The sequence below is a fragment of the Saccharomycodes ludwigii genome, chromosome V (assembly GCF_020623625.1).
Source record: "Saccharomycodes ludwigii strain NBRC 1722 chromosome V, whole genome shotgun sequence".
In the NCBI taxonomy this organism is placed as follows: domain Eukaryota; kingdom Fungi; phylum Ascomycota; class Saccharomycetes; order Saccharomycodales; family Saccharomycodaceae; genus Saccharomycodes; species Saccharomycodes ludwigii.
Genome location: NC_060204.1, coordinates 398,683 through 413,623, shown reverse-complemented (window position 1 = coordinate 413,623; position 14,941 = coordinate 398,683). Strand labels below are relative to the sequence as shown.

The following is a 14,941-nucleotide window of genomic DNA, read 5'->3' as shown; positions in this document are numbered from 1 at the left end:
GACTTTATTATTTAACCGCCATTTGTTTAAATATGTAGTTAATACAAGACTTCTTTTATACACGGTTACAAACTAACCACTAATATTTATAATAGCTGTTTTTAAAAAAAGTTTTTTTTTTTTTTTTTTTTTTTAGTAATATCCTTTATTTTGGTTCACTTCAAAACAAAACAAAACAAAACAAAACAAAAAAATTTCATGTTGATGTTTTTGATTTCAATTTATAATTATATACATGTTATTTCGTATTCTAAGCACATGTTAATATTAATTAAAGCACTTTTCTTATTTTTCTTTATTCCTTTAAAAACAAAAAAAAAAAAAAAAAAAAAAAAAAAAAGAAACAGATAAAACCTAGCTTCTATGCACTTAGATGACTTTACTTGCTAAAGAACAAATCTTTGTATATCCCTTATCTCTTAATTCTCTACCTACAATCCCATCATTGGCAGCAATTCTAGTACCTAAAGGCTCGCCGTTGCTTTTATTAATCAAAACACAAGCATTATCACCAAAACTAACAGTACTACCATCTGGTCTAATCATATTAGTTTGTTTGGTACGAACCACAATAGCATGAACTATATCACCCCTTTTAACACGGTTTGTGTTAGATTGACCGGTAATACTCTGTGTTAATGGTCTGGCCTTTTGGATAACACAAATTATTCTATCGCCTATTTTAGCCGGTGATTTAGGAGATCCTTTTTTCATTACTTTAATACATTCCCCAAGCTGAGCACCCGAATTATCAATAACTTTTAGGATTGACTTTAAATATATCATTTTTGTTTTGCTTTCTTTCTTTTGCTTTCTTTCTTTTGCTTTCTTTCTTTTACTTTTAAATACGAAAAATGTTATTATTTTAACAAATACACAGTGGATTTGTGCTTAGATAGATGAATACCCTAGTTTACAAAACTTATGTTTCATCCTTTTTCTAAAAAAAAAAAAAAAAAATAAAAAATCACAAACTTTTGTGGACAAAGATTCTAAAAAATGACCCCATACAAAAGTGAATTAGCATGAACAATTTAAATAAAAGTTTTCAAAAATATTAAAAAAAAAAAGAAAAACCGTTTACAGTATTTTCATGTATACTAAAATCCATAAAGAATTAAATATCCGCTTCGGTATTCGGACTTCATGAGTTGTAAAAAAATATATTTCTTGCATTTTTATCCTTTTTTTTTTTTTTTTTTTTTCAACTATGATGTAAATAATAAGCCATATTGAATATTATCGTTAAATATATAATTAAAAATCTACATTGACAGCTACTTCTTAAACTACACGTCTTTGACTGTTCGCATCTAATATTGCATTTTCAACTTGAGTTAAACTCCACCTTTTATCAATATCCACCTGTAAACACCCAATTATTACATTCCTTAACATTTTATGGTGGTCTCCGGTTCTTTCTTTTAATGTTTTTCCATCATATTTACCAGATATAATAAGCATCTTTAGTCGTGGTTCATATTCATGATGAAATGGTAGGCGGCCACAAATCATCGCATAGAGCATCACGCCTAAGGCCCATATATCCGATTTAAATGATAAAGTACGAGATCCATTATGTTCAACCATCATCTTTGATAATTGCCTATCATTTATCGGCGGCCGTTTAATGGGGTCCAATAATTCCGGTGCAGCATATGGTAAAGATCCAATTTGATTCATCGTTCTCATTTTGTCATTACCTTGGTCGTCTCTGGAATGTTGTTTATTGTGCTGAAAATATTCTGTTTTTCCAATCATAACCGATTGCATGGCAGGACCAAACTTTTTTTTGAAGGAACTAATCCCTAATGGAGTATCATCGTGTGTCAATTTTTTATCCTGTAAAATCTTCATGAACTTCGATCCAGAGCTTATTTCATTTTGTGATTTGTTTTTCCTCCCATATTCTGCGATCCCCTCCTTCTCTTCGTGTAATTTAATACTCATGCCAAAGTCACACAACAATAATATATTTTCTTTTTTGGTTATTAAACAATTTTCTAATTTAATATCACCATGGACAATGCTTTTTTCAAAATGCAAATATTTTAAAGCTGCTAATAATTGCAATAGGTAATTTTGTGTCTCATAACATCTGTGTTCAAATGTATATTTTAACAACTTACTATTCCAAACTTTAGCTACTAAATCGTACAAGGTTCCGCCATGTATTCTGCTTGTTAAGCAAAACATAACGTCAGGGTGTTCTTCGTATGATATTAACTTTAAAATATTAGCGTTATTTAATTGAGACCATATAAAAACCTCTCTTAGACAACTTTCCTTCACTTGTGCATTGCCCCTAAACTTGATAATCTTCATTGCTTTTATATCCTCTTCCGCTTCAGCTGCTTCCTTATGTTTGTAACATTCTCGTATGATACCCCACGCTCCATAACCAATAATTTTTCCTAAAACATACCCCAAAACATGGGAACCTCTATCACCCGGAGTAACTTTAGTATCAAAGTGCTGTTGTTGCTGTAATGGTGAAAGTATAGGTGACAGTGGTGAGGAACATTGGTTATTAAATGTCTTTAAACATAAGGAGGCATAATCAGGTTTGCTGCTACTGCTATTATTAATGCTTGTATTAGATCCTTTTGACAATAAAAGCATGTTTGTGTCATTGTTATCGGATGATGCCAGCTTCAAGGATAACGATCTCTTTCTTGATTTAAGTAAATTCATAACTGTCTTATAATCATGTTCTGGAAATAATTCTAACAAGGTTTTTTTTCTTTGGGAAAAGGGTAGTGTCTCAAAATCAGCAGGCAATTTAGAATAATCAACAGAAGTATCATTGTAACTTTGTGGTCTGCTGTTATAAATGTCACTTTCATCGGTGATGATGGTATTAGAAGTGGTAGAATAAAGATTATCTCTCCAAAATTGAGTATCCTTAATAGCAGGTTCTATACCGCCTATTTTTTTTGTTTCAGCAGGCGCCTTTATTGGTTTGACCATACTATGTTCAGAAAATGAAACAGACGATGAAATGGAAGAAGATCTTGACGAATTCTCCATATTTTCTAACTCTATACCATGATCACTAGTAATTCTATTTTTAGTACTATTATTATTATTATTATTATTATTAGTCATAATCTTATTACTTTTATATCCGTCTAAATCATAGTATTCAGCAAACTTGTTCACGTTGGCTATGAAATCAAAATTTGGTATGTACTCATCAGTCATATCTAAATAAGCGTTGTTATTGATATTAATATTGCTTGCATTCATATGGGAAAAACCATGGCCACTTATTTTAGCATGTTGATCTTCAGAATATCTCCTTGCCCTTTTCTTACTTTGGGCGCTAGTAGTTACATAGTTATTGATGTTGTTATTAGTCCTTTTCTTTAATGGTGGAATAATACATTCATTGTCATTAACTATGTCATTAACATTACTTCCATAAGTGTAAAAATGTTCATGGTGTATTGGGCGATACTTTAAATCGTCGTACAACCGCTGACCCGTTATATTATTAAAATTAGATTTCTCTGTATCTGAATAGACCCTTACAAGGTTATTTTTGTTGCCACCGTCACTCTTCGCTTGCGAATGATCTGGTTCATCGGTGATGGTTGTTTTCCTATCTGATACACCCTCATTTTTATGGTCATTGTTCAAAAATTTGACTGTTCTTTCTGTGTTTTGGATTGTTTTCAAGTCTTTGTTTGACATATGTTGTAAATGCTATGGAATATAACCTACGAGGGGATATTTAATATCCCTTTATAATCCTATCTTTTTATAACTCTATGTTTGATTTGGTGGTTTTGTTAGTTGTATAACCAATGGTAAAGTATTAATACAGTAAGAAATTGAAAGGGGAAGAGAGATGATGAAGATGACAAAGAGGAAATAGGAAAGAGGAAAGAGGAGGGGGATGATTACCAATAAGCGTGAACAATATAATTTGTTTCCTTCTTTTTTTACGCACCCTTAATTTTTTTTTTTTAACTCCAATTTTATATATATATATTCAATAAATAAACACATTTTGCTTTAGCTGCTATGCTGAATCAGAATCATATCGTATTTTCCGAGATAGTTTAACGGTTAGAATTGGCGTTTGTCGCATGCCAGATCGGGGTTCGATTCCCCGTCTCGGAGAACTTTTATTTTTAACGATTTAAAATTACTAAACAAAACATGTGAAATATTATTTTTTTTCTTTTGTCTTTCTGATTAGTTAAGCAAAATGAATAAATAATAGCATATTAAATAGTATATACTTATAAAACGAATAAATAAATAGACAAAAATATATGTTTTTTTTTCTTTCTTTCTTTTTTTTTTTTTTACCTCATATAACCAAAATGATGTACCATTCAGACATTAACTCTTTCTAATTCTTCTCTACCAGCCTTGGTGTACAAATAATTGTTATATTGCTCACCGTTAGTCCACCAAACCCAGTAAATGCTGGCTGGGATCAAAATATACAAAGCTTGGGATTTAACTCTTCTGAAAACATTGAATATAGCAGCGTTGGCAGCACCGGCGAATGGTTTCTGAGCAAATGGAGAAACAGCATAGCTGGTAATGTGTTTTTGTTTTGGAGAGCCTAAATGACCCCACCAACCCATATAAGTTTTAGCTTGTGGACCACCCATTTTTGATATATATGTGTTTTTTTTTTTTTTGTTAATTCTTAAGTGTTAAAGGTACTTAAAAACTTGGTTGTCTTTTTTTATAACTTACAAATAGAAAGAGAAGAGTTGAAAAAAAAAAAAAAGGTTCGGTGGAATCTAAAAAAGAGTTTATAATGTTTAGACAAAAGTAAAAAACCAGAATATTAAAGACATCAGAAACTTATTGCCAAATTTATCAAGCTACAGAAATATAATTTTTTCCTTTATTTTTTAAGAACCAAAAAAAAAAAAAAAAAGTAATAATAAAATAAATACAAAAAATATAGTAGGAATTACCCCGAAAAATGCGTAGTTTATTTTAATTTTTAAGTATTAAAAGTAATAATAATCTTCCTTTGTGTATTATATTGCTTTACCCGGACTCTAACCTGTACGAGCAACTTTTATTTTTGTGTACGTATTAAATTAAAAACAAATACAAGCATTTCATTGGTCAGACGGTATACCGACAACAGTAATATAACCTTGCGTGTATCAATTTCCCCCGTTTGTTGTTATTATGCTGGGAAGTTTTACAACAAAAGATTATTCTTAAACCTATAAAATTACATACGATAATATCAGGTTAGTCTATTTAGATCTTTTATAAATTTTGTTTAAGAAAACAGTTAAAACTTCACTCTTAAATCCACGAGATTCATCAATGGCAGCAATCTTTTTTCTCAAGTCAGCAGCAACTGATTCTTCATATTCATGATACAATTTATCAAGGCCCAAATTATTAAAGATAGTTTTACATTTCTTTTCACTTTCGGCATTTTTCACACCATAATTTGAATCCAAAATAGCCCTCTCTTCTGGAGTACATTTAGTTAAAGCAGTGTTGATGACCCAAGAACATTTGTTATCTTGGATATCGGTACCAATCTTCCCGATATCTTCGGCTTTTCCAAAACAATCCAAATAATCATCTTGGATTTGGAAATATTCACCTAATGGGATCAAAACATCGTGTGCTTGTTTCAAATCTTTTTCGTCGGCAATGCCAGCTACATACATGGCCAATGCAACTGGTAAATAAAAAGAATAGTAGGCTGTTTTAAAAATAACAATAAACGAGTGTTTTTTTAAAGAAAACTTACTCAAGTCGACGTGATCTTCAGGAGCAGTGATCAAATCCAACAACTGGCCCAATTCAGTTTGAAATGTAACTTCATGGAATAATTCCAACAAATCAACATAATATGTTTCTTTCTTAAAATGTCTTTTTAATAAAATATAAATGGCACCTTCCAACATAAAAGCGTCATTAATGGCGATTTCTCCAACATTTGGAACTCTATACCAGCATGGCTGACCTCTTCTAGTGATAGACTTATCCATCATGTCATCAGCAACCAAAAAATAGGCTTGTAACAATTCAATACACCAACCTAGTAGTGCAACTTTAAAATAAGTCTCTTCTGGTAAATCATCTACAGATTTATAACCCTTCAAAATGGCATATGAGTCAACTACAGATAAACCTCTGTTTAATTTCCCGCCTGGAGTGTTATAATTTAGAGATTTTTCATACCAAGTAATAGCTTCTTTTGGTAAACCATAGTCTGTCAAAATGGATTTTAATTCATCAACTAATTTGGGGAATTCTTTCAAAAATTTAGTTCTGTTGTGTTCTTTAGCGTTGGATGTAGACATCTTGTTTGTTTGTTTTTAGTTCTAGCTTTTAGTATATAAAAATTTACAATTAATTGAAAGTGACTTTTGTTGTTCGATATTTAAATGATATTTAAAATAATGATTAAAGTTAATTGAAAGACGTTGAAATTGATTTTTCTAATTAAGTATTTTTATTGTTTATTGGAAAGAAAATAAAATAAAATAAAATGAATAAAATAAAATGAATATGAAAAGTTTTTTTTATTTTATTTTTAATTTTTTTAAGATATTCTTTTTTTTATTCATTTTTTAATTTTTTTTTTTTTTTCTTCTTCTTTTAATGTATATTTTTGGCGAACAGTGTATGTAAAAAATAAAAAATAAAAAATAAAAAATAAAAGAACATTTTTTATTAGGAATGAAACCGTTTATAAATTAGTTCACTGGGTTTCTCATAAATTGTAACACGAGTTAAAAAGAGAAAAAGATAAACGACCTGCTGTATCATTTCTAACTTACCACAATGTATACTATAGCATCCAATTTCTTATTTGGGAAAAGTTAATCAAGTGGCCTTCAAAAGTTTGTTTGTTTGTTTTTTTTTTTAAGCCGACATTCATAATACAAGATAATCTTGTCATCGATAAAATAAATGGATTTTTTAAATAAAAAACTAAAGTAGCAACTAATATACATTACATACAATGATAAAATCCGTTATTTTTATTATTAAAAACATTGGAACGCATACATAAAGAATAGAATAGAAAAGAAAACAAGCTTATTGATCAAGTTTAGTGTCCTTTTCTTCTAATACCACTCTTCATTTTTTTATGGGAAAATTCTGGGATTTGGCTCGATGATTCAGCATCGTTCTTTCTCTTAAACCTCTTCATACCACCACGACCATATTTAGCATTCTTAGCGTCTCTCTTTCTGTTAGCTTTATTCTGTTTTTTATTGCTTGCATCGCCGCTAGCATCGCCAATGGCATCTTCAACACCAACATCAAAATTAGAATCGTCTATATCGTTATGTGCCCGTTTTTTTCTTAATGATTTAATTTTTTCCATAGTTTCTCTCTTGTCCTTTTGACGCTGTTGTAACGTAGCTACTTGCACTTGTTTACCAAATTTCTTTAATTGTCTTTGTTTCCTGGCTTCTTCAATAGCTTTCTTTTCGCTAGCTTCTTTGACTAATTTTTGCTTCAATTTGTCCATATGCTCATCAGTTTTAACCATTTCAGCAAAATAATCTAAAGGTCTTCTAAATCTGACATTTAGCTTTTTTAATTTATCACGTGCTTGAAGTGTAGCGTCCAATGACTGTTTATAAAAGGCCAATTCTCTTTCAGTTTCATCATTTAAATCTTTAATGTGATTTTCAACCGGCGTAGATGATGTTATAGATTGATGTTCTTGAAAAGAATGTTTCTCCCAGGGTAAATGGACACGTTCTAAACTGGCTTTTAAAGCTTTTTTGTTATTAACGGTTAATTTCGTATGTGGAACCACATCAGAGTCCATTCCTGAGTTGGCATCAGAATATGAAACTTCTTCTTTTTCATCGTCGTCATCATCAGCATCTTGTTCTTCTTCATCATCATCATCATCTTGTTCTTCTTTTTCTTCTTCTTCTTTTTCTTCTTCTTCTTCATCATCATTATCATCACTATCATCGTCTTCTTCTTCTTCACTATCCTCATCATCACTTTTAGCTAGTCTTTCAATATCTATGCTTGGTTGTTCGTATTCAGCTTCATCATCATCGACTTCTTCCTCTTCCTCTTCCTTTTCTTCTTCTTCCTCTTCTTCTGCCAATATTTCCTTTTCAGCTTCCTCTTGTTTTTTTTGTAATTTTCTTAACTTTCTTTTTTCTTTTTTAGATAAAGGTTTATTGCCATGTTCAGATAATTCTTTCTCATCAGAAGTTGGTACTTTTACTTTTTCTGCTCCTTGTTGTTTTTCCAAGTCTTCTTTTGTAACAACCTTTAAATTTGAGGCTTCTTTTTCTAATTGAGCTAATCTTTTAGCCTTTTTTTGTTGCTGTTCTTTAGAAAATTTTTCCAATTCTTTTTGGTTATTTAAAGCTTTTTTTAACTTACTACCGCCTTTAGCCATTATTATTCTTAGTTACAATTTCTCTTTTATGGATATATATGCAAGCAAAGCAATTTTACTATAAATTAATTAATTCTTTGATGAACTGTCCTTAATGTAAAATAGAAATAAATTGAAAACTAAACATTTTGGGTTGAAAAGAAAGGAAAAGATTGAGAGAGAAAAAAAAAAAAAGATGAAGAAAAAGAAAATATGAAAATATGAAGGAAAAAAAAAAAAAAAAAAAAAAAAAGAAACGTTCCTCTAAAAGCAACAATTAACCACTAAATCTATTTAAAAAGCGAGAAAACTTTGTTAAAAAAAAAAAAAAAAAAAAAAAAAAAAAAAAAAAAAAAGGTACATAGTGAATAAATAAGTAACATTATCTAAAGCAAATTATATACAATAAATGACAGGTGCAACGTGTTAATACATACCATGTTTTTTTTTTTTTCTCTTTCCAACTATAGCAATCCATTATTAACTATTTTATCATATAATTCACGATTCAAATACTTTCTTAAACTAGGACCTTCCTCATCAGCGGAACTAACATTGTTTTCCAAACCTTTTCTCCTTCTGGTTTTCAAAACAAAATCTCTACTCAAACTTTCGTAAGGGACAGGTTTCAAGTTCGGCAATTCACATTCACAATCCATAACATTGCCAGGAACTTTTCTCCACATTTTTCTAAAGTTATGTTCTTGTACCGAGCAATCTCCATTACAACTAGCTTTCAAATCAACTTCAAACCCAATAGAGTCGATGATTGGTATTTGACCTCTTAATTCAATCAAGGGTGTGCTTGGAATTTCTAATTTTCTGTATATTTTAGCACCCCGTCTTTTGTCAAATAATGATTCTATAATTTGAAAATATATTGGTTTAGTAATAATGTCAATATCATAAATTGGTTCGTACAATATAGGTTTTGCAGTTAGTAATGCCACATAGCATGCTTTTCTCACTAATGGAATTAATTCGTTTGCATTTTCAATACTATGATCACTATTTTTTATTTCTATCTTTATTAGGTCAAATTGTACACCATGAATCGGTTCTTCAACTAAAGGTCCGCCCAGACAACACCATTCAAATCCCTTGTATATAGTATCTTTTAATTCATCATTCAACAGATGTTGATCGACCTCATCCGGTAAAGTGTTGTTAATAAAACAATTCGTTGAAAAAAATCCCCAACAGTTTCTTGCAGATAATGAATCCCACATATATTGAGTTCTTAGCAACTTTGATAGTTGCTTTCTAGATAAGTTTCTTATTGTTTTATACTTGTTTTCATCCTGTAAGTCATAAATTAACTTTTCATCCAGTGGTTTTGCAGATATCCTAATAACGAAATTGCTAGATTCTATTGGAATAGATGCAAATGACTCACTGCTGCATCCTTCTTTAAATGTAGTGATCGGAATAGCCGTACTTTTAATTTGAATATTACTAGTGTAATTTGTTCTTAAATCGTATAACAAAGTATCCAAATACAATTCACCAGTGCCTAAAACAACGTGTTCTCCACTTTCCTCCACCTTTATAATCGAGCCTGGGTACAATTGGTTTATCAAATTCAACCCATCGATTAATTTTGGATAATCCTTTGGATTATATGGCTGCAAAATAATTTTGAAAACAGGTTCACTTAGAGGTTGTAATGACGGGAATTTAAATAGTTGGGTCGTAGCATCAGTATCTAATAGCGTGCCCGATTTATTGATGAATCCATCAATACCTTTAACTAAAACAATTTGCCTTTCATAAGCAACATCAATGGTGCCATATACGAATCTTCCACCAAGTAGCCTAATGTCCGTGATGTTGCATCTAGGGAAAACGCTTACATCATCTTCGCCACCATCAGCCAAATCTATTTCCGTCTCTGAATCCAATATCATATAAGACTTGCCCACTTTTAAACAACCTTTTTCAACTTTCACTAAAGTCCATATATCACCACAATACTCTAGAACTTTAACTGCATGGGCAACCAATCTGTGTTTAAGTTTACTTGTATCAACCGGTTCAACATCATCCTTTTTTCCATCTATTATTGCATCAATAAATCCAAGTTCACCCTTAGCAAAAATATGTTTGAAAACTGATCTCAATGTGGGCAAAAACTCTTCACTTTCTTGGCTATACTTAATTTTAAAATGTTTCTCCAACCATTTACTTAAATCCTTAGAATTTAAGCTTATTGAGTGTGTTATTATTTTGTAAAATGGTTCTAATATAAATTGTACAAACGTAGGAACTTCTCGCTTGATATTTTTAGCAGCATTAATGTGGGTCGTGAACTTTGTACCTGTAAAATAAACGTCGCCCCACATTCGTTCAGTAAATTGCAATATTCTATTGGGATCCCTATTTAGCCCAGTCCAATAAAATTGGCTAACAAATTGTTCTATGCTAAAAATAATGCCCAATTTTCCTGAACCAAATAAAACATTGTTTACTTCTGGTGAATAGTATGGAACGTCTTGATTACCCAGATTAGAATAATAGTTAGTGGCCATAATGTTTATATCGTCTACACAAGATTTCAATTTTTTGTAACAATCTAGGGGCGGCAATTTTAATTCTAATACCAATCTATCAATTTTATTCAATATAAAAATAATGTTTTTACCAGCGTCATTATATCTCCCTCTTAACATGTGATACGTTCTTTCTACAACACTATTCACACCCTCCACAACATCAAGAACAATGCAAATTACATCACAAATAGATGCCCCGCAAATCATTTCATCGTTAAAATCAACATGGCCCGGAGTGTCCAATACGGTAAAACACCAGGATTTATCATTTGAATCAGTTGCCAAGTAAGTTGCTCCATTTAGTTTAATAGACATTCCCCTCTCAATCTCAACTTGCAAATTATCCATGTAGTAAGGTGTAAACAAGTTATGATGCCTTATTCTGGCAGTCATTAATTCGCTTGATAATGTTGTCTTTCCGGATTTGTGTGGACCCAAAAAACATATTGATTTATTACGCTGAGGTAGCTGTGAAAGTTCTAGGAAATATGGTTTGTTGAAAGTAAATCTTGGTATAGATTTATAATAATATCCATTTTTTTTGGTACGCTCAATCCTTTTTGGTATGTGTGATGATGAATTTGTTGCTGTTGATGGTAGATGCGGATTCAATAAGTCATTGTCATAGATATCTTCCTCTTTTTGTTCGAATACAATGGGCAGATTACTATTGCTATTTTCATCTTCTATGTCATCAAAATCGTTGTTTAAATCATGTTCTAAGGCAATTGACTCTTCTGCTTGTATTTTTTCAGATATAATGAGTTGATGAGTATTCCCGTCCTTGTTATCCGAATGTGTAATGATATTTCCAAATTCATCATAAACTTCATGTTCGTCCGTCATACTATCTAGCAAAGAAATTGTGTTTATTTAATCTTTTGTTTATTTGTAGTTGAACTTTATGTTTTATAGAATGCTGTATATTTCTGTGGTGAGTTGTAATTTAATTTTTCTTTTATTAATCTTTAGTTTTTTTTTTTTTTTTTTCCTTTCTTTTTTTTTTTGTTTTTTTTTTTTGTCCGATAACCCTGTAATCCGTGGTTTTTTAAGCTTATTTTAATAATGACATGCAAGTGAAAATTAAAGTAGTTAATATGAAAGAAGAAGAAAAAAAATAAAATAAAAATATAACAATTACATTTATTCCAAGGAAATGGAAAGATAAAATGAAAAAAAAGAATTAAATTAAAACATGTATGCATTCTGCTAATAGATCTGTTTTGAAAACATTTTATAAATACGTGTTTTTAAATCATTTAATGTATTGTAACAATCATATCGTTTGATTATCAATATCACAAATTCTTTTATTTAAGCGTATTAGATATGATTTATATTAAATAATATATAAGCTTTTATTTTATTTTTATTTTATTTTATTTTCATTTATTTATTGTTGTTAATGTTTGATCTTTTTTATTATTAACATCATTATACAAATAAGCCAGTTAATATAATCAACAAAGATCCCAAACAACACCATTTAACACAGGCAGTACCTACAGTATGCTTTGTGTGTCCTTCTTCTTCTTGTTCTTGTTCTTGTTCGCTACTTCCTTCATAACTATTATTGCTCATATATCCATGCTCATCATCATTATTAGTATGAACATCACTAAAACCAATAGCTGTTTGGAACATTTGTAGTGAAATAACAAACAAAAACCCAGCAGTAATACTTAGTAACCATAACTCTGTCTTGGAGGATTTTATATCATCCTTATCCTTTGATCCGGTATATTTTTTTAATAAATAACCAAGTACGGCACCTAACGGTTGAGAGCCACCAGCTAACACACTAACAATTAATATAGCTTTGATTTTACTTGATAAGGCAGTATATAATGGTAAACACATTGAAAATCCCTCAATGAAATTATGAATTGCCAAACTTAAAAAAATTGAAAAGCCTAAAGTATTATTTTGTTCGTCAATTTTTTCAGACAAATCATACTGGGCACCAGTTGAATCTTTGACGTTGGTGTAAAATAAAATTAAACCTTCGGGTATCTTGTGTAAAGTTAGTACCACGCATGTTTGAATACCAATCGATAATAACTTGGAAAATGGCGTCTCTACATGATGATGGTGGTCATCTAAATGATTTTGATGAGCTGATAGTGGCAGACTGGAAATACTTCCATGTTTCACAACAGAATTTGATCTAAATGTAGTATTATGGTTGTGGTGATTAGTGCCGCTGTTATTGTGATTATGTTCAATCATATCTTGTGTTGGATGTTGAACAGATGGTATAACGGAAGAGCAATTTTCGTAATCAAAGAAATTTTTTCTGTATTGGTCCAAATTTTGCAAGTCATAACCTATAGCGCTTCCTAAACATACATTGTCCTCATTTTGAATATTGTGCTGAGGAGCATTTTCAACGTTATTATTATTATCGGTAAATGTATCATTGGTAGCAGAAACACCAGCGTTATTATTATTGATAGCGGCATTGGAATCTGTATTGACAATAGCACTGGGAGAATGACATTTGTTAGAAAAAGTTTTGCATGAACCTATTAAGTCATCTCTATGTAAAATTCGATCGATAAATGATTTCTTTTTAGTTAATGAGGGTAAAGCCTCGTCATGTTTTAAATCCTGTGTTTTACGATGATTGTTTTCATTTTTATGGGCATAATTTGAAGTAGACACGGTAAGATTTGAGTTTTGCTCTTGTGATTGCAAGGCAGGATCATTATCGGTGTAGTTATGATAAGTATCATAATGGAGTAAATATTGTTCTTCGTCGCCCTCTCCTTCTGAACTGATATCAGCATCCCCGTGAGAACAATGTATCAAGGATTCACTTGCATAAGCATGTACAATGAAATTCAAAAATAAACTGGTCAAAATACCAGAAGCAAATCCGATAAAAACAACTACTTTATTTTTTTCATTAGTTTTGGGTAATATTTTGTATAAACTTGTAGTTAACATCGAGCCACTCGAAATAGATAAGCCATAATTCAACAATGTTGAATTGACAGTTTCTCTTTTTTTTTTATTTTTTGAGCTATAAAGTGTTGATATTATTGGGACTGTTAGTACACCTAATATACACAAAAACGATGATATGATTGTAAAAATGACCCATCTTGGTATCGATAATTCGGTAAAAGCAAACATTTCCTGCTGTGCTTTGTATATATGTTTTTATATTAGTGATTTTAAATTAGTGATTTTTATTTTAACTTAATTTTTTTTTTTCTTTTTTTATTATCTAAATTTAATATAAAATGTAAATCATTGTTATTTATATATAATATATATATATTTTTTTTTCTTTTTTTCTTTTTTCTTTTTTTCTTTTTTTCTTTTGTTTTTCTTTCAATCGAAACAATTTACTCATGTGATATTACCCGCAACATAATTTGATGAGCTAGCCCTTCTGGTGCCAATATTTTTTTTTTTCAAGAAAGATTAAGCTGAGATTTAATTACGTGTTTTAGAACTATTTGCATGAATGTTTTCAGTCTTGCTACCTTAAAGGTTACACTTAAAAAGATGACTTAAAAAAAAAAAAAAAAAAATGCAGTAGTTATTATTACTAAGCATGATCGTAGCACTATTCATACGCGTGTTTATTTATTTTTTTTACATTTGAAATAGTTTATATTTAGATAATTAGAAATGAGTATTATACAAATAACTGTACAATAAATAACCATTAATTATCTATAATTCTAAAACAAACAAACGCTAATGGAAATCCGATAAAATATAAAATCGGAACTAAATATCCGAAGTAGCCTTTTTTTTCTTTTCCTTTTCCTTTTCCTTTTTCTTTTCCTTTTCCTTTTTGATCTTCTTCTTCCCCCATTAATCAAAATTTATAAATAGTAACATCAACAACAATATATAAATATATACAAAAAAAAAGGAGAATAATTGTAAAAATAATCAAAATATTATCCAATATAGAAGGGACAAATAGGCCCGTCCTCTATTCAAGATAAGAGTATAGAAAATAGAGAATATATTATAATATATAACACTTTTATTTTTATTT

The 14,941-nt window shown here is 30.1% G+C and overlaps 7 protein-coding genes and 1 non-coding gene across 8 annotated transcripts; 1 reads left to right on the top strand and 7 right to left on the bottom strand.

The window, feature by feature from the left end:
- Window positions 1-369: 369 nt before the first annotated feature.
- MRPL38 (mitochondrial 54S ribosomal protein uL14m) lies at window positions 370-786 on the bottom strand (the record flags this gene model as incomplete). The annotated part of the gene is made up of 1 exon (XM_046079213.1): window positions 370-786. One exon carries the CDS (start codon window positions 784-786, stop codon window positions 370-372), a length of 417 nt encoding a protein of 138 aa, XP_045933619.1.
- Window positions 787-1,284: 498 nt separating this feature from the next.
- NNK1 (protein kinase NNK1) lies at window positions 1,285-3,696 on the bottom strand (the record flags this gene model as incomplete). The annotated part of the gene is made up of 1 exon (XM_046079214.1): window positions 1,285-3,696. One exon carries the CDS (start codon window positions 3,694-3,696, stop codon window positions 1,285-1,287), a length of 2,412 nt encoding a protein of 803 aa, XP_045933618.1.
- A 360-nt stretch (window positions 3,697-4,056) lies between these two features.
- Window positions 4,057-4,128, top strand: SCDLUD_003968. Its single transcript has one exon. It is a non-coding gene; the product is annotated as a tRNA-Asp (tRNA).
- Window positions 4,129-4,346: 218 nt separating this feature from the next.
- Window positions 4,347-4,631, bottom strand: QCR8 (ubiquinol--cytochrome-c reductase subunit 8; the record flags this gene model as incomplete). Its single annotated transcript, XM_046079215.1, has 1 exon — window positions 4,347-4,631. The coding sequence occupies one exon, from the start codon at window positions 4,629-4,631 to the stop codon at window positions 4,347-4,349; it is 285 nt and encodes a 94-aa protein (XP_045933617.1).
- A 609-nt stretch (window positions 4,632-5,240) lies between these two features.
- Window positions 5,241-6,308, bottom strand: ERG20 (bifunctional (2E,6E)-farnesyl diphosphate synthase/dimethylallyltranstransferase; the record flags this gene model as incomplete). Its single annotated transcript, XM_046079216.1, has 1 exon — window positions 5,241-6,308. The coding sequence occupies one exon, from the start codon at window positions 6,306-6,308 to the stop codon at window positions 5,241-5,243; it is 1,068 nt and encodes a 355-aa protein (XP_045933616.1).
- Window positions 6,309-7,063: 755 nt separating this feature from the next.
- EBP2 (Ebp2p) lies at window positions 7,064-8,389 on the bottom strand (the record flags this gene model as incomplete). Its single annotated transcript, XM_046079217.1, has 1 exon — window positions 7,064-8,389. The coding sequence occupies one exon, from the start codon at window positions 8,387-8,389 to the stop codon at window positions 7,064-7,066; it is 1,326 nt and encodes a 441-aa protein (XP_045933615.1).
- Window positions 8,390-8,832: 443 nt separating this feature from the next.
- On the bottom strand, window positions 8,833-11,766 carry SNU114 (U5 snRNP GTPase SNU114; the record flags this gene model as incomplete). Its single annotated transcript, XM_046079218.1, has 1 exon — window positions 8,833-11,766. One exon carries the CDS (start codon window positions 11,764-11,766, stop codon window positions 8,833-8,835), a length of 2,934 nt encoding a protein of 977 aa, XP_045933614.1.
- Window positions 11,767-12,354: 588 nt separating this feature from the next.
- Window positions 12,355-14,058, bottom strand: ZRT3 (Zn(2+) transporter ZRT3; the record flags this gene model as incomplete). Its single annotated transcript, XM_046079219.1, has 1 exon — window positions 12,355-14,058. The coding sequence occupies one exon, from the start codon at window positions 14,056-14,058 to the stop codon at window positions 12,355-12,357; it is 1,704 nt and encodes a 567-aa protein (XP_045933613.1).
- Between the last annotated feature and the right edge of the window lie 883 nt (window positions 14,059-14,941).